The 19830-nt window shown below is 36.8% G+C and overlaps 1 protein-coding gene across 1 annotated transcript in view; it reads right to left on the reverse strand.

Moving 5' to 3' along the window:
• The window catches only part of LRP1B (LDL receptor related protein 1B), a 595001-nt gene that overhangs the window by 246588 nt on the left and 328583 nt on the right, over nucleotides 1-19830 (reverse strand). Inside the window, 4 exon segments of the mRNA XM_035897882.1 lie at nucleotides 868-1065; nucleotides 9328-9573; nucleotides 11982-12182; nucleotides 19159-19341. Coding sequence (XP_035753775.1) covers nucleotides 868-1065; nucleotides 9328-9573; nucleotides 11982-12182; nucleotides 19159-19341 — 828 coding nt within the window.

Consider the following 19830-nt stretch of genomic DNA (forward strand, 5'->3'; position numbering starts at 1 on the left):
GGCTTTGGTATAGAGTGATTATATAGTGTGACATGAGCTTTGGTATAGCATGATTATAATACAGCAGGACAACACCAGACTACCTTACTGGTTTCATAAAAACATCACAAATGTTCATGAAAAGTAGCAAGTCTTTGGCCGTCTTTACATGCTTAGCAGCATAAGATATTTCTTTCCTGGTCTGGGTCTGTGGATATAAAAATACCCACAAATACCATCTACTAAGGAGAAGAGAAAGAAACCCAAACCAAAAAACAAGTGTGTCAGAGAATACATACACATCTGCGTATGCGAATTTTTACAAAAGCAAGTTAAACATGCTTATGCCTGTGAGCTCATGCAGGAATGAAAGCACCTGAATATACACTTCAACAAAGAACACTTTGTAGAAATACTTTTGTATATATTATGAGATTGTATTGAGTTATAGGCCATAATTATGTCACTAGGGCAAAAAACAAGTCTTTCCAAATGCTATAAAATTATGAAGCAAAATCTTTCACCTAGGGAGAGCAGATAATTTATCAGATGTCCGATAAATTCTTATACTTTTTTAATAAGGTGAAGGTAAATTACAAAAAATGAAAAAAAAAATCAATATTGCACCCATTGGACTGGGAAGAAATATCAGCCCTTTGCATTTGCTATTTTCTTCCTCCTATAGCCTATTTCAAAAGGAAACTTCTAGAATAAAAAGTCTTTTTCCAGCTCTACGTCAAGTACAATCTAGATATACAACTTTTTAAAGGCGGAATGCCATCATAAATTCTGTTCCTGTGAATGATAGCTCAGTTATGATTTATCAGATCTAACACCCTGTAACTGCAGTTGTTCTCAGTGTTAAGAAATTAAAGATTAAATTCATACCTCCAGTATCAGAGAGCTTGCCTCTGTAAATTTTGTCCTCTACCACATCTGTCCAGTACAGTAAACTCTGACTGAAATGAAAATCAAGTGCTATTGTATTTCTTAAACCAGGAACTAAGAGGCTGTAGTCACGTTTGTGAAGATCAATTTTTCTGATCTCATGTCGAATAGAAAAAATTATGAAAGCCTCAAATGGATCTGGAAGCAAAAGATTATACATTTCAAAAGAATAATAAAGAAGATACTGTTACATGTTGATATAAATGACAAGTGGAATAAGAACAACAGAATACTTTCTCAGGAGAAACAGATGAATAAAACAATTCATCTACTGATAAGAAGTCTTTCAAATACATTTCTAGTCCCCCAGACTTCTCACTTCTCCCTTCTAGCATTATCTTTGATCACAACTAGAGATATTAAACATTAAATTCAGGGATATCAAACTCAACTATTGAACCGTGTTTTGTAGCTTTACCACAAGGAGTCCATAATTAGAGCTTTAAAAAGGCATACATTCTCAAAATTAAAACCTGTTTTCTCAAAAGTTTCAGAAAAAATAATCCATTAAATTACACAGTTTCAGATGTCAGGTAGTTGAAACAATTTACTAAAATATATATGATGTACCTTTTGAATATATATAATGTCTGTTGTGTTTTCAACTGAAGTGCTTAAAAAAAAAACCTCACCCAAAACTACCAAGCAAGGAAATGAACATTTTCTATGCTTATTAACACACCCTGTCACAAATCCAATGATCACTAAAGTTCTTCTTTCTTTGTTATTCAATTAATGCTAGATTATTTGTGCATGTGAGTTTATATCAAATTGTATATAAATATCTGTAAATGATCTCTGCATAGGTCAACGCCACTATAAAATTAATTTTTTAATTATAATTCTTACATATTTTAGATTAGGAAAAGTTTTTTAAACAAGTAGCTGTGTTAATAAAACAAACAAGAAAAAAAAATTAGATTCTGTAAACTGTTGAATCAACTTGGTATAGCCACTTCAATACAGAAAGTTTTTCACACCAATCCTTTTCTGTGGGAAAGTAACGGGGTTTTTTTTTTCCAGTTCTTTCTGTTTCCATGCAATTAAACCTCCATTTTATATAAAAGACAGGGTATTGGCAGTTTATGGCAATAGGCAATATTACATTGTTCAAAAGTGTTCAGAAAGATTGCACAAATTATCATCAAATAGCAAAATGCTTATATACCTCTTTTTAAGAAGATTAAATTAATGTTCTTCTCTTGATAACCACTGCACACACTGATTAAATTATCTATGATGTTTTAAGTTAATCAGGTACCTCAGTAGAGCTATGTTTCTGCTCTTGAAGTACTTGTTCATAATCTGGCTTGGACTTTCCAAACGATCCTCCTATTTGTTAAAGCAATGAATGACTTTCTGCTAAAGCAATTTTTCAAAGCTCTGCAGTAGTTAAATAATTTAATGAACAGGATCACTGACATTAGCAGCTATTTTACAAGTACCAGTTATCTAAACCTGAGAAAACACTTTAATGGCACTTCCCAGTTCCTGATAAATTGGCAGCTATTATGCAGGAGACCACAGACTACTGATGCACTGCTTTTTAGGCAACTCCAATGCATAGGAACACACCTGATGGACATCACCAGTATCTTTTATGTTTCTCAGTAATTAACACCACAACGGAAAAAAAGAAATATAATAAAATTTGTGCTATGTTGGATGGATTTTTTTTTTCATTCAAAGTGGAAATAGTCTATCTTAAGCTACATAACCTATGGTGCAAATTATTAAGTACACTGATGAAAAGGATTAGAGTTCAATGGGATCTTGAGAAATTTAAGGTACAATACTTAAGAATGTAAATCGACAATGAGAAATGGGTAGGAAAATATGTGTAGGCAAGGTAACACCATTTTGTTTATTTGGATGTTTTGGTTTAAGTGAGCAGGTCACATGTTTTTTTTTCCCCCTCCTTCTTACCCTTCCTGTAACAATGCAAAGATGTAAACTCAGACCCTTAGTTATTGTGGCTGATACACAGTCAAGTCGCAGATGTGGTACTACATAAAACAAGAGAATGACTGATGTTGTGACAACAAGAGGCACTACATTGCAGTGCAAAATTTCTCTGGAAAGAATTTAGAAACCAGACAGCCAGAAGCCAGTTTTACATAGGCCCCTCTATGATAAGGCTATGTGCATACAGCCAAATGGACAGCAGTAATTACTGCCTGGCTGGTGAGTTGTGAGCCAGAGTCCAGCCACCACTCTGCTTTTTGACTGTAGCAATCAGTCCCTGTAACCTGGATGCTGGGTTGTGGTGGGTTGGCCCTGGCTGGATGCCGGGTGCCCCCCAGAGCCGCTCTGTCCCTGCCCTCCTCAGCTGGGCAGGGGAGAGAAAATACAACGAAAGGCTCCTGGGTCGGGATAAGGGCAGGGAGAGATCGCTCAGCATTCACTGTCATGGGCAATGCAGACTCGACTTGGGGAAAATTAGTTTAATTTATTGCCAATCAGAAGTCAAAGTAGGATCATGAGAAATAAAAACTAAATCTCAAAACACCTTCCCCCCACCCCTCTCTTCTTCCCGGGCCCAATTTCACTCCTGATTTCTCTCCCTCCTCCCCCCCAGGCAGTGCAGGGGGACAGGGAATGGGGTTGGGGTCAGTTCATCACACACTGTCCCTGTCGCTCCTTCCTCCTCAGGGAAGGACTCCTCACACTCCTCCCTGATCCAGCCTGGGGTCCCCCCACAGCAGACCGTCCCCCACACACTGCTCCAGCGTGGGTCCCTCCCTCCCACAGGGTGCAGTCCCTCAGGAGCAGACGGCTCCAGCGTGGGTCCCCGCGGGGGCACCAGCCCTCGTGGGCTTCCCACGGGGTCACAGCCTCCTTCGGGCACCCCCTGCTCCGGCATGGGGTTCTCCCCGGGCTGCAGGGGGAGATCTGCTCCCCCGTGGGGTCCCTGGGCTGCAGGGGCACAGCCTGCCCCACCATGGGCTGCCCCAGGGGCTGTGGGGAATCTCTGCTCCGGCACCTGGAGCTCCTCCTGCCCTCCTGCTGCACCCACCCTGGTGTCTGCAGGGCTGCTCCTCTCGCGTATTCTCACTCCTCTCTTCGACTGCAATTGCACAGGTTTTGGTTTCTCCCCACCTTCCTACATACGTTATCCCAGAGGTGTGACCACCATCGCTGAGGGCTGGGCCTCGGCCAGCGTTGGGTCCGTCTTGGGGCCGGCTGCATTGGCTCTGTTGGACATGGGGGAAGCTTCTGGCAGCTTCTCACAGAAGCCACCCCTGTAGCCCCCTCGCTACCAAAACCTTGCCATGCAAAGCCAATGCACTGGAGTAGTCTAGAATTTTTTATTATTACTGCCTGACCTCCTATATTACTGTATGTGAAGTACCACGTTTCAAGGATAATAAGCTGCATAAAATTGAGTATATAACTGATGGGATACCAGATCTGTAGGAAAGAACCTAGAAAATTAGATCAACAATGGCATGGCACTGTAAATAAGGTCAACTCAAGGTTTGCACTTGAAATAAAAATGACATAACCCTTACAACTCCCTCCTCCAAAGCTTTGGTGAAGACAGTCTACAATACTGCACCCTGTTCTGAGCATGGCTCAAAGCAGAAAGTGAATTAACTACAGGAATGCAAGAGGAAATCAGTAAGTGTTGTAAAAGGTCTAAAAAGTATGGCCTGCAAGGAAAGAATGGACTGGAATTGCTTAGTTTAAAAAACAATGGAATAAGATGATGCGTGGAAGCACATAAAATTCTCCCAAGACATAAAAGGCTGATGAATTGAAAATGGGAAAAATCTTGTTTTCTATGTAAATAACAAGTAGGCCAAGGATTAGAGACTTAAGCTGGAGCAGGAAGACTCAGAAAGATTAGGAAAAAGAAAAAAAATCTTAAAGAGAGTGAGGCACTGAAAGATCTCACCCCTGAGAAACTTGGGAGTTCACCACTGAAGGTGTCTTGAAGGTCTTTGAAAGCAGATAAACAGCAGCAGTATTACATAGCTTTTGATCTTCCTTCCAACCTTATCATTCAATGACTGTATAAAATGAACTATATTAGAGTGAATTAGAATTTTCAGACTGAATCAAATCAGTTTTATTTAAAGTTATGCTTCCATCACTATACAAAACAAAAAATTCATGTTATTTTCCCACTTGATTCCTCTTCTGGAAATTGGGAGTAAATACTTTTTATTTTACCAACTGATTAAGAGTATTTACATAAAAACCTCAACTTAATTCAATGTAATAGTTATTGATTCCATTCTTTAAAGCTTTTTAAAGGAAAGTAATTGGTAAGAATTTATTAGAGAAAAATCATATATTTCTGTACTTTTGAATTTCATGACTGGACCATGCTTTTTTTACTATATGGGTAAGTTTATAAAATATAGGATACAAACATAAAGCATGAACTGCATTAACAGTTGTAAGAAAACTTTCTGATAGAATTAAACTGCCTAAACAACACACTCAAAAAAGGCTGTATAGAAAAATAATGCTTCGCTTTTTCCAGTGGTTTTAAATTAAAATTCTTTCTTGGGAAAAATGCTAACTGAAGCTTACTGTAACAACAGTAGCACAGCAAGCAACCTACACTGTGCTTTTATGAAATTTACCTCAAAGGAAAACGATAACTTTGTAAAGAGTCTGGAAAAAAGAAAAAAAAAAAAAAAACTTCATTAAAAGTTTGACATTGCTCAGAGAGGATTGAACCATCTCTTTTTTATTTTTTCTCCTCCATTTCAGTACTGAAAGCTATCTGGAACTTATAACAAAATTGAATTGAAACCCAGCTAAAACAGATCAAACATACAGACCCATCATCCTCTTTTCCAAACATATATATCTAGTGATATAACAGAGCTCCCACAGCTTAGCAAGGGTTGACAGTAATTTTTTAACTAAATCTATACTAAGCTAAGTGTTTTTGAATTCATCTAATTTTTATTATACCAAATTCTGAAAGGCTGAACATAAACATCAAGTTTAAATAGCTTTCAAGAAGTTTGTTTTTTTTTTTTCCCTGTATGCTCATTATCATCTAAAAGAGTTCAAGTGCAATATATCAGCACAAGTTATTTTGAAATGCGTTCCAAGAGACACTAGGAAGAAGAGTATGAAAATATATAATTTATATTGACTTTCTATCTGAATAATGGAGCTCTGTAGCATACTTTTAGTTCAATCAATACAAGTTTAAACATGAATGAAACATTTGGTCTTTGGGAAGTCAGTAATGTAACACTACACATGCCACAACAGCAAAAAGCAAACGAGATGAAAACAAGAGATATGGAAAGTGAAGAGACTCTGAAGGGGAGAACCACAATAAGAAATGAAGAGAATATCAGCAGAAATAAGGAAAATCAGGGGAAACTAAGAGAAAGACATTGAAAGAGAAACTAAAAAGAACTGCTCAATTCAACCGATTTATTTCTATATGCTTATTATTCCATAACTCATTATATTTCTCTGGTAATTCATTAGATTCCTCTGACAAAGATTATTTGATTCTGATGTGCCACCCACCCCCCCTCCCCCCCCAAAAAAAAAACAAACAAAAAACCCACATACATTACTGCATTTTCAGTACTCATATTGCCATTAAATTTCTGATGGACACTCAAGTAAATGTTTTTACAATATTTTGAAAAAGTGAAGTGCTGCATGCTAACTTTACAGGTTATTGCTGCATATTAGTGAAATGTTTGATTGTATATAGGAAAGTGCTGGTTTAGATAGCAAAAAAATGTAGCTAAGGGCAAGGTAATAATTTTCTTCTGAGTAATATTTTTCTCCTGGAAAAGGATTATTACTTACTGCTCTAATATAATACACATCTACTCCCAGTTCAGGGCATTTTAAATCACTATGGCTATTCTAAAAATTACTTTATACCAACCGGTATTATTGAAAAAGTAGTTTAGCATTTGGGGGGCTGTTTATCTCACAAGATCACTTTGAACTCTACTTGTATCACATGAAAGCTTTTTTCTTTATTTTATGTTCATCGAAGATCTCATGCACAGAGACATAAATGGTATGGACATTTTGAGGCTAACAGATTTACAAATGAGACCAAAATTGTGCTCACTTTACTAAAATGCTGTTCATATATTCAACAACTAAAGTATCAGAGGATCTGTCCTTCAGAGTATTTATCGTGTCTTTCAAACGAAATAAACTGAAAGGGGCCAAGATCATTAGTGACTACAAAAACATATGTTATATTTAATATGGAATAATTTTGTTGCAGCTTTGATGTCACTATGATAGTATCTTTATGGTTTGGAAAGAAAGGTATCATTTTTCTTTTTACCGGCTGACATCAATGGTCTCGGATCATATATTTAATATTACATTCTTTGAGAAAATATGTAGAAATCAATTTGTAACTTCAGATTCTTACCAACATCAGTAAACATTAACCAGAAGTATCTCATGAATTTAAGAAAAACTGAGAAACCATAGCCTCACTTTTCTTAGTTTTCAGCATAAATGAGTATATTTTGCTTTGGTGTTGGGTTTTTTCCCTTGGCTTCCAAGCTTTAATTTAAAGGTCTTTTTCAGGCTTTCCTTCACTAAGTTACTAACACTGTATTTATTAAGTGCTTTTAATCTTTTCATCTCTGTAAGCCAGTAAGAATGAACTTTTTGAATTATTGGGAATGGTCACAATAAAACAAAGTAGATTGATTAAAAGTCAATGAGAATAAGACTAAAGCAGTGTCATAAAATACAAATTTAACAGCAATAAAATGAAGTTCAGAGATACAGAACCACAGTTATATGCCAGTGAAGCATGATTTGAGAGTCTACTATCAGCATAGCTCAGTAACGTCTGAACAACATACATTCCTGATCTCACACTGTAGTAGTAACTATTTACACACAGTAGTTAAAATGATGGAGACACAAAGATTCAATTTGGAGATCATTCTGGAAATTATAACAACAGTTATTCCAGCCTGGTGAATGTAAACCATGTCCTTAATGGATTAAAAAAAATAGCTCAAAGGCAAGACATACTGTTTAAGAAAACATCCATGACATAAACCTAAATGTTAATTTTTCGTTGTTTTGGCAAAGAGAAACATTATTTTTATTACACACAATAGATATTTTGGCCATAAGTAAATTGTGGGCTTCATTACTACTACAAAGTTCTAAAATGTTTTGTAAATTAGCTTATTGTGAAAGCAGAAGGCTTAGAATTTGCCTTCTCTGCAATATGGACCACTAAGTTTGCTGCGAGCTAATAAATTATTTCAGGTTACCAGCAATAGGAAACTTGGGCTTTTATTTCTAGCTCAGTGATTCAGAATTTTTTCATGTCATTCATCTGAGTAAACACTGAGTACCTGGAATAAGTCAAGAATATCTTCATCATGATATCTACTGAATTACAAAATACCCAAATAAATGATAGACAGTTTGGGAGATATTTCTACTCAGAATTGATAAGATGTTATCATAGAATAAAGAGAATAAAAAATAAAAAATATTGAAGAATCCTAAACTGAGATTTTGAAAATCTAGACAGCAAAGTCAATGTTATTTTTAACTCCCTGCAGGGGGTATAAAGATGTGATGGCAGTTTACATTGCACCTATCATAGAATAAAGAGAATAAAAAATAAAAAAATATTGGAGAATCCTAAACTGAAATTTTGAAAATCTAGACAGCAAAATCAATGTTATTTTTAACTCCCTGCAGCGGGTATAAAGATGTGATGGCAGTTTACATTGCACATACCATGTTTGCATTTCACACACATATTCACACTGACCTAGAAAAAGACACCCCTAACATAGTTTCTAAATAATGCTTCAGTACAGATCAATAGTGAACAGTGAAGGGAATGCATTCCCCACTCCCATGTTGGCTTATGTTGGTTTTCTTCTTGATTAGAGAGCTGAACAGGCTTACTGATGTCAAAAAACAAGTACCCGAATGTCGTAGGTGAAAAAATAGCTTCAACTGTGAACGCTTACAGGGATCAGATAGTTGACTACATGTGTGTGCATGCACGTTCAGAACTAAATTTCTGAACCCCCAGGTAATACTGATCAATATCATGATGGCACAGACTGATCCATTTCTTCAAAATACATAGCAAATCCCCCATATTCCATATATACACACACATTTACATATATACGTCTCCCCTGCATATTAAATATACATGAAAAACTGTATTCTTAGAAAGTCTTACAAGCAACAAACTAACATTGCAGTACCCCTACATCCTGCATCAAGAACAGGGATAGCTGTAATGAGTTCTTTAGATTGCCATCAGCCCCACATTTAGACAATCTAAGGCTATATTTCTTATTAAAGAAAAGGAAATAACCTCCCACTAAATGGACGTAACAGCTATTAACATCTGGTATACTGAAAATACACTGAATTTCAACTTACCAGTACTAATGCAATTTTCTCCATCCTTACTGAGCTTCCAGCCTTCGTAACATGAGCACTTGACGGTATTTTTATGCTGTTCACATACTTGACTACACTTCAGGTGCTTGGTACAGTAATCCATAATCTCACAAGTTTTGTTGTCTATATTAAGACTGAATCCTGCAGGGCAGGAGCATACAATCCTTCCTCCAGGAACCACAGAACATTGATGGCTACATCCACCATTGTTAAGTGAACATTCATCTGAAATAACATGAAAAAAAAATAAATTAAGGGCCGCAAGGGCTGTCAGTTATATTGCATATTCTTAAAGTCACCAGGTCAACTAAAAGACATAAAAAGCCCCTAAGAAGTGCAAACTGAATTCTAAACAGTGTTCTATGTTTATTTTTAAAATTATCTAATTTGTAAGTATTCAGCATGGCAGCTTTACGGCAATCTTTCAGGATTTTAGAATGGCAGATGTACAATGTATATACTTTTTTACAGACTTTCATGGATATTATTTCATTCACTTAAGAATTAAAGAGTGTTCACATAAAGTCAGTCCAAAGACCATTATGGGGCAACCACCTTCAATGGTGACCAAAAGCTGATGCACAGAGAAATAAGCATACTTTCCCAAATAATTCCCTTGCCTCCAGCCGCTTGAGCTTGTGTGGAGAAGGCTCCAATTCTTAGTCCTATGTATCTATATCCCAAGTAACTTGCCAAAGAAGCATGTACAAGTAGGATTTAAAAATCAGGATTCTTTTGTCATCTCCTTTTCCAGTAACAGCTACTGGAGAGCACTACTTCTGCATTCTGTGTCAGTGCGCTCACATTATATTCTGCAGGTAACTGATGATTTGCAAAGCTCTGCTAAATGGATTGAAGGTGATTCATGAAACCTTTAAAGCATCTGAATTAAAAGCTTGATAATTGTGTCTGTGAGAAATTCTGTGACCTCTGAAGCAAAAAAGCATAGAACTCTCCTTACCTCATAGTCTTATTGACATCCAGGGAATCAATGAGATGGCCAAACTGGTTCATGGTTACACTGGAAACTAGGCTTCACTTTTATTTTTTAATCTATTTGTGTCTTTTAGTTATTTTGTTTGATTCTAACAAGTCTCTGAAAGCCTTGCTCACTTGTGATAAGATCTATAAAACACAACAGTTTTCTACAGAATAATTATTACCTTCCCACTTAAAAAAAAAAAAAAAAAAAAAAAAAAAAAGCCTTTCTTCTAACAGCCCTTTGTCCAGATTTCAAGTTTGGGTTTTTGTGTGGTTTTTTTTAATCATAACAAAAAAGGATCCAGCTCCTTAATGTGTCTTAACATCCAAATGTGTTGCCCAACATCCCATATTTGTCCTTCAGCTTATATGCTCTGGTATGCTTTAAAACTGAATAATTAACAACTGCTGAAATACTGGTTTACTAATAGCACACCATGAAAAAATTGTAGCCACCGTTAAAATCCAAGCTTGGTTTTTATATATACACCTACACAGCATCCAACAGGATATAGGTGTCATAATGGGCTACTACTAGTAGAAAGACAATTGCCCAAACACAGAAATAGCATAGAAATAATATCAATGACCTTACGCTATCATTTCTTTCACCTGGAAGATAGAGAGCATGGGATTCCTATGTAGCGCTCAGAGGATTTAGGTCGACAACATAATCTTAACATCTTCTGGAGGAACACCGAATTACAGATCCCCCCTTACAGTACAGTCTGCCGGCCCGCGGAGCAGGACAGGGCAAAGACCCCTCTGCAACATCCCGCAGCGGCTGCTGCCCAGGCAGTGAACCCTGGCCCCTGCCCGAAGCAGTTCAGGCAACTCGGCACAGCCCAGAGCAGGGTCTCCTAGTAAAGACAGATCCTAGAGGGTGAAAATGCTTGTAAACATCTCCAAATGCTTTGTAACAGAATGCTGGAGATTGTAAAACATTTTATGCCACGCAAAGTCCGTGAGGAGAGGCAAATTTTTGATATAATAAAAAAAGAATTATAAAGTTACCTGAATTTTTCCTACAAGCCATCTTTCACTTCTTATCCCTAAACCTTATCCCAGCACAATACTACTGATATAGATATTCTTTCAAAATCTACTCATTTTATCTTTGCATAGATTTTATAATAATTCAATTAGGTTATCTGTTATACTTCTGTCAGCTTTTTTGTAGATTTTTTACTGAATACAGTTTGCTGAGATAACCTACGTTGTCTGACATGCCATGAAATCCCTTCAACACCGCCATCAGAGAGACATGTTAACTCCTCCTGGTTATCCCACTGCATTTCTTCATGAACTCCTACACAGCCACTGACAGGATTCTATCAACTCAAGTTTTGCAGTGTGAAAGAACCACAAATGAGCTGAAATCCTTTCATAGATACCAGAGCCTTTTAAATTGTTTACCTCCAGGGATGTTTTAAGGGGTTAGGAAATTAAGGACTTACCTAAGGAACTATGCTTTCCCTTATTTGAAGAAAAATACTACTTCAAGCACAAACCCAGTATGATTTAAATTAAATAAAAATCCTCACATAGGCTACTGGGATAAAATTTCAGGAAGATTAACATGACAACTGCAACAGGAAGTATTGTGACAGACATATCAAGAATAATCAGGAAGATGTGTCTAAAAGAAGTACCACAAAGATCGCCTTCATCAGATCCATCAGGACAATCTCTTCTCCCATTGCAGAGCTTCTCAGGCTGTAGGCAGATGGAGGTATCATTAGCACAAGGGTATTTTGGTGGTCCACACATATAGCCCTCGCAATTATCCTCATCAGACTGATCCTCACAATCAATATCGCCATCACATAGCCACGCTTTGCTAATGCATCTCCCTTGGAGAAAAGAGACAATAAACACAGGAAATCAGACTGGAAGCAAACTTTAAAAAAAAAAAAAAAACTTCAGTAATATCACACAGATTTTTTTTTTGTTATGCTTTTCTATTAATAGTACTTTCCTCTTAGATGAAAAGAAAGAAACCAACTTGTACTTATATTCTGAAGCATCATCCACATCAGTGTTGACAATCTAATTTTCTAAACAACACGAATCCTAATTATTTCTATGCTGAACAGAACCTCATACAGGCAGCACACATCCTTATAATGTGCAATATATACCAAATTATACTAAAATGTTTAATTTTATTTTTTAATTTCTGCTTTTCTTCATCTCTCTTCTTTACCTCTCATCTTTACCTTCTATTCCAACAGCCTACCACATGAGCAATATTTCAATATATGGCTTCCTGTTAGCATGGGTTTGAGAACCACAAATCTTTCTAGGAAGTACACATAATACATTCCCAGATTATGTCAGAAAAAAATGATCAGCTTTTAGACAAAATAACTACAGAAGATGAAATTTATTACATGATTTCAGTTTTATCAAACCAGGTTTCACATAATTTCCTTCATTCCTCAAAAGGGGAAAAAAATAAAAAAATCTCCACTTTTGTGCTGACCATCAATGTTTAGAGAGGCAAGACAGTCTCTTGATTGAGAAAGGGGTTACAATCTTTAAAAAACCATACAGATATTAAATTAGAATCACCCAAGCCAGGGATTTTAATAGGTGGAAAAGTAATTGAGATTGGGAATGCTACCACTTACAGGTGTGCACACATACGTATGCGTTCCTGTCCCAAACTATTCTTCAACTCTCAAGCATAAATTTGTGATTTGCTAGCTACAACCACTAGGGTCTAGCTGTAAATTTTGATAACAACTGGGCTGAACAGAAGTGGCATGTAGTTTATCCTGCAATTAATAAAGAGAAAACATCTCTGATGAGTTACCATCCCTGAAGGTATTTGAAAGCCATGTAGTTACCATCCCTGAAGGTATTTGAAAGCCATGTAGATATGGTACCTGGGGACATGGTTTAGTGGTGGACTTGGCAGAGTTATATTTACCGTTGGACTCTGTGATCTTAACGGTCTTCTCCAACCTACATGATTCTATGATTCTAGTCTATGATTCTAACAGGTAGAACCGTGGGTTAGGAAGCTGATCTTGCACTGTGCTTCTGCCTATAAACTATTTAGGTAGACAAAATCTGGCTGGAACGGGAAGGAAGCTCCACTGACAGCAATGCTAGTGGATAACCAGGGACCAGCTGGTTATGCCCGAGACTGGTAACTGCGAACTCTTGAACAACATGAACTGACACGACTTTCTGCCCCACCTTCCCAGTTTAGCAGCAAACTTCCCAATAGGAAATTGAGACTGATTATGACTTGGGGGAGGAGGAATTGAGTGAGTGTGTGAAATAATCAACTAAGGTAAAACTCTAATCTCCTTGGTTCTTCAATACACCTCAGTGCCAAATTCACTATAGGCTGTCTGTTACGCTGTATCACCCATGACATGGTTCAATATAAAACCAGGTGTCCACAGAACGTAGCAACTGTCCCTAACTGTAACTCTACTGTCTGTCATAATACAGTAGCAGAATTCAATTTCCTTTAAAAGAAATATTTGCTTAAGATCAGCGTAATGCTTTTAATCTGATATTTTAGTCATCTTTTAGTAGGAACGCTGTCGTTGTCCTCACAGAATGACAGTGGGATAAAATACAGTGAAACAAGAACAATGAAAAAATACATTTCTGTAGCATCTCACAAGGGAAAATGTGAGACCACTTTCACTTTTGGTGAAGAAAAAGCAAGAAGTGAAACTTCGGGATCATAGTTCAGTGAGCGTGGTTTCAAACAACACAACATAATTTTACCAGTGCAAAATCACCTGGGAAAATTAAACATGGAGTGGTGTCAATTAGCTTGAAAAGCTTTCACCATTTCCTAGAATGGTCAAAGTCCCAAATACCCTACACTGAAAAGACAGAATTGCACGGCCACAAGAAAACGAAGTTGTATGTATGATATGTATGCAGTTTATCCTTACATGCAATCACAAGTGTTTCAAAAAAGTGTCCATATTATTAGCTTGAAATTATCATTGATTTTAGATATTATTATAGCACAGCAGTAGAATGAAAGCTAATGAAAAACAGCAATGTTAAGCATACTAACTAGATCCCAGAGTAAAATTATGTTGCTTCCAGTAGAGCTCCTAATCTGTTTTTTAATCTTTTATACATATGTTTACAGAGCAAATCACTTTTCCTGCCTCTCTCTTACCTTAACAAAGATGTATTTCATAATAAAAGATTCATCATCCACTACGATAGCTATGACATGTTCTTAAGTAGAATATACTTACAAGGAATTAATCTTTGCCAAAATTCTAAAGAGATGGACTTAATGAAGTATTATGACTGTCTTGAAATCATTAATAAAAATTCACTGAAGTATTTTTGCTTTATTGCTCCTTATTGAAATTCACATTTTTGGTTTCCAGGAACCTCTTCAGTAAAATTCGATCACAAATTAATTGCCTCAATGGATATATCCGATCTTTTCTGTAGCTCTTTTGCGTAACACAGAAGAAATATGTGGAAAGTAGTGAATCAGAAGCTCTGAAGCAACAAGCATGTGGGAAAGCCAGATTCAAATGCTTCTCCAACATTTTTTATTTCCTACAAATACTAGCAAGTACAGCAGAACTAACTTCTTATATACTGTTCAGTCTTTGTTGGGATACCGAGCCCAGGAAGTTTTCTATTTAACCGTAGGAAAATTACTTTGGTGGAGCACTGCATTAGGTTTTCTCTTACAGTTACTTCTTACTGCCTCAAGCTGTAATGCCTTCCTAAGTTTTAGAATGGACTCAATCTCATCCCTGTCAAAACAAAAGAATGTTTCAATCTGACATATTTAACAAAATATTGTGGGGGTCAATGATATTGCTTGCCTTGTAGAACAAACCTGAGACTTAGACTGAACTACTATGTTTCAAGAACACGGTCATTTCTGGTATTTAAAGGCTTTTAGTGGAAAGCAGGGGTTTATAAATGTCTCCTGGCTGAAGAAGAAAAAAAACATCAGGGCCTAAAGAACACAGTTGTTACTGCAGAAAATAATGAGAACATGAACTGAGGATAAAAAACAGTACTGGACCAACTTATATAATTTTTTAGATTACTTTCTGTGGTGGTTTCTTTTTATTTACATTTTTAATGTCAACTGAATCCACCCCTCCAGTCAGAAACACCATCATTCTGAACCATCATTATGTTCAAAAAGGTTATTAAAGTAGTTGTACAAGATGTGCAGCTCTAAAGATCTAAAACTGAGAGAGAAGACAGAGCAGGCAGGGAAGAGGTGGAAGCAACGCTGGAAACCCACCTTACGACTGACATCCTTTCCACCAACCCTTTCAACTCCACCATGCTTCCCATTCTTCTCACTAAAACTCCTCCTCTTCCAAAAGTCCTCTCATGCCATCTCTCTCCACAGCGACCCTTTGCTCCTCATCAGCCCTCACATAATCTGTAGGGCAGCCCTACCAATTTCCTCATCATCTTCTTTCTTGAAAACCCTTCCTTCCCAGCCTTCCTCAGTACCAACTTCTCTCCATTCTTCTCTACTTGTCACATATTTGTATCTTGACCTACACTCCCCATCCAGACAGTAGTTGCTGCTGTCCTTCTCTCTTCCAGTATCACTGCAATGACCACCCCTTGACTTTATTTCCTCTCTATGTACATTCCTTATTTTCCCTTCCAAAGAAATCCTACTTCTTCCCTCATATTTGCTTTTTCCTCTAGTTATATATTAACATGTGAGAAAAAAGAAGTACAAAACAATAACCCACAGGGTAGCATTAAAAATGGTAAGATACAAATTAACTGCTTCTTGAAAGAAACATAAAAAGCAGTAAGTATCACAAATATAGAATACAGTTCAGATCTACTGCTTACTAAATTGAAGTATTGATGGCTCTTTTGCATTCGTCTTCACAGAAGTACTTGATTATGATCATGAGAGTAATTAGATGACTTTTTAAGTGAGATTGCACAGATTATGCTCTGGGTCCAGTATTACTAACTGCAAAGTAGGAAGATGGAATAAAAAGGATAGATTTATGTAGTACATAAAACTGAGTTGAAGCCTGTAATAATTTTTGGAGGACAGAATCAGAATTTAAAACAGGAAGTCAGATCTTTGTCTAATCTCATTTAGTCTAGTCTAACTTAAAAAAAGTCTAATCTAATTGAAAAGCAGAAAATAACAGGCTAGAAGCAGCCCAGCAGTAGTCAGTCTCAATCAGACAGCTATTGTTTCTCATATCCTACTGCTGCACAAACTCTAGTGTATTTTTCATCACACATTACCACAAACAACCGTGTGATGTTCTTGAAAAGATTAGAAATGTCATTCTGAAATCTGTTAACTCAACTGCCCTGCAGCATTTTGGCTGACTTTGGATACAGCAGCTCAAGAACTGCACAGGTCAGACAGTTCCAGTGACACCACCAGAAATACTGAAGGTTTAAAAATATAAAATAAAAATAGAAGGCATGCAATGGAAAAAAAAAAAAAAATAGTTGATTCAGGAAAAAAATTGTGGTTAAGGGGATGTATGACAGAAGTCTTTCAATATTCAAAGGATTTTTATACTGGTGAAAAGATGAAGACAATCAACTAAGGTTGCAGCAAAGATTCAGATGACTTACTAGGAAAAAACGTTCAACTGTTAGAGGCAAATTACTAAAAGGCTATTTATATAAGTCATAGAATACCCTCTATTGGATATTCTTAAATGCACGTCAGAAAAGGGGCTGGATATGATGGGTTCTTGAGACCACCATTACTCTACGCAGAAAAGTCGTGTTTGGCTGAAGGCTGACAAATGCTGTAATTGTAACATGACACGCGTGCCTGCGGCACTGTGACAGATTAACCGGAGCCAACAAAAACTACAGTAAGGAAAGACCCTGCAGCTACTATTTACAGCCATAAACCAAAAAAGAAGTAAGCAAAAGAGTGGGCAGTAACATTTCACTGTTACTGTTCTCACCAACTGTCATTTCCCTCAAAACATACTGGCTCTTTCACCTCCTCCCATACACACGTTCCTACCCAGACCCATCGCATTCTGTTTTAGAAAATCAGATGCCACCACCCAGCAATCTGTAAGGGAAGAATTAGCCAATTTCTCCTCATCTGAACAATTCTTATAGATCTGGAAGCCAGGCAGTATTATTTCTTTAGAATAATCCACAGAGAAAACGGCGTTTATTCTGAAACCCGAGAGGATCATGATAGAAACTATTTCTCATAAAACCGTTATTAGCCATTTGTCCGACCATAGGGAATTCAACTGAAAAGTAGCTAAACAAAAACTTGCTTTTGCATTTTCTGTTCCAACACATTACCAACATGCCTCCTCCAGAACAGCAGTTTTGCTCCTTCCAGGACTGATGGAAGGAAAATACTAGATTTAAAAATAAAAAGATGGAACTATCTCAACTGATTCCTAAAGTGATGTTTCCAAACAACCAACAAGCATGATTGCATTTTCCTCTAAATCAAAGCCATAAACCCTTGAATTTAGCAAATGTTTGATGAAAATATTTTTTTGCTGTATTTATGTGGCAGCTAGGTAAGTCACATTTCATCTTTCATCCTGTAAAATGACTGAGATGATGTTGTCTTCCTTGTGCACGACCGTAAACATACGTAAGTGTGTAATGAAGCAGCATAGACTGAGACCTTTTCACCATGTAAAAGCACGAGGAAGAAGATCAGGAAGAAGTGTATTTCCCATGTCAGGGTTTCTGTCAGCCTATTTCAGGGAACAGACCATTTTATTAAAAGCGAATAATCCATTTTTACTTACTGAAGCTATTTCATTTAACAGCTACTTGTTCTATACATTTTTATGGAAACTGTAAGAACACGCAATGTTTTGTTTAGATGAAAATTCAGCATTCCGTATTTATTTATCTGGACATTATGATTTCTATAAAATCCAAGTAGCAGCAAACCTCCAAGCGTTTTTAAGACATCCTGAAGTAGTTCACATATTAAAAATTAACTGTCACACTGTAGATTTGACTAAAGTATCCGTACACATTCACAAATACTTTCGGACAGAGCTCACGTAACTAGATGGCAACATTTATCATGCTTAGCTATAACACAAGAAGTAGAATGGGTTCTCCTTCACTGTAATAATTATAGTTGCCTAATGACAAAAATACTGCTTCTTAATACATCCTGAATTAAATTTTGCTTTTAAAAGTTATTTTACCCCCAGTATTTCATTGAGCTTTGAAAGAAATTGTAAAAAGATTAATACAATGCTGACATATATTAATTTCTTCCTTAATTGGGGTGTCCCTTAAGAAAACATTCTGTCTAAGCATTATTTTGCAAACTATCCTCACATAAAGACTGTCACATTCCTTTCATGATTTTTAATGAAGCATACCTAGCAAAACATGATTTAAAATGTTCTCCAAAAATGTATTTTTCTTCCAATATCTTGGTTTGAATTTCTAGTGCTGTAGGTCTAAGTCCTTGAGGTCTTCTACCTAATTACTTTATACCACTTTAATCAACTTACTTCTAGGGCCAAAGATGGAAAACAGAAGAAAATACCTGGACTTTGAAGTACTATTAAGTGCACTTAAGTATTTGTTTCGATGTACTATCTTATAGAACAGTTTCAGCTTTAAGTAATGTCAAAATCCATGCATTTTATATTGTAAATCATAAAACAGGTTAGGGGAAGTATATTAACATTCTTTTCCTGTGATGAGTACAGTTAGTAACATCACCTCAGTAGCATTAAACATTGAAAGCAGCATTCAAATAGTAGATATTTGATCAAGTCACACAGACACACACACACACACAAAATAAATAAATGAGAGCAAAACATATCTGCAAGCATGTACCTGTACTCTTGCAGGAGAACTTTGTTTTTTCATCACACAGTCGTATAGTTCCATTACAGCCTTTTTCATCACTACCATCTTCACAGTCTTTTTCTCCATCACAGCGCCACAACTCAGGAACACAGCTCCCATCAGGACTGCACTGAAATTCCTTCCCATTGCATCTTCCAGGAGAGGGAGTTTCTTGGATAAACAAGAATAACATTGAAGTACTTGCTCATGTGAGGTTTTTTCCATGCCAAGTCTACAATGACTTGGAATCTCCCTTCCTAACCAAAGCCAACATCAGACTCCCCAAGTATAACACTCAAAACTCACTATTCCCTTCTAACTCATCACTCCAACACAAGCTTCAGACAAGCTCGCTCTTACCCTGCTCACTGCCTTCACTCCCCACTCCACCACAGGCTCAAGGTAAAGGTACCAATTTTTTTTTTTTTTTTTTTTTTTTTTTTTTTTTTTTTGCACAGCTCTCAGTCAAGAATTATTCTGGAGATGTAAGGAGGGCCAAGGCTGATGAAGTTTTCCTGGCCCTGCCTTTCACCCTCAAGCTACATTCCCTCCTCCTTCTTCATTTTTCTTTTTTTCTTCCCAACAAGGCCCATCTCTAGGTCACACCTCTGTTCTGATACAAGAGTTCTGGCCCCAAAACCTGCCTGGCTTGTACTATTA

The sequence above is a fragment of the Egretta garzetta genome, unplaced genomic scaffold, assembly GCF_000687185.1.
Source record: "Egretta garzetta isolate BGI_Z169 unplaced genomic scaffold, ASM68718v1 scaffold197, whole genome shotgun sequence".
In the NCBI taxonomy this organism is placed as follows: Eukaryota; Metazoa; Chordata; class Aves; order Pelecaniformes; family Ardeidae; genus Egretta; species Egretta garzetta.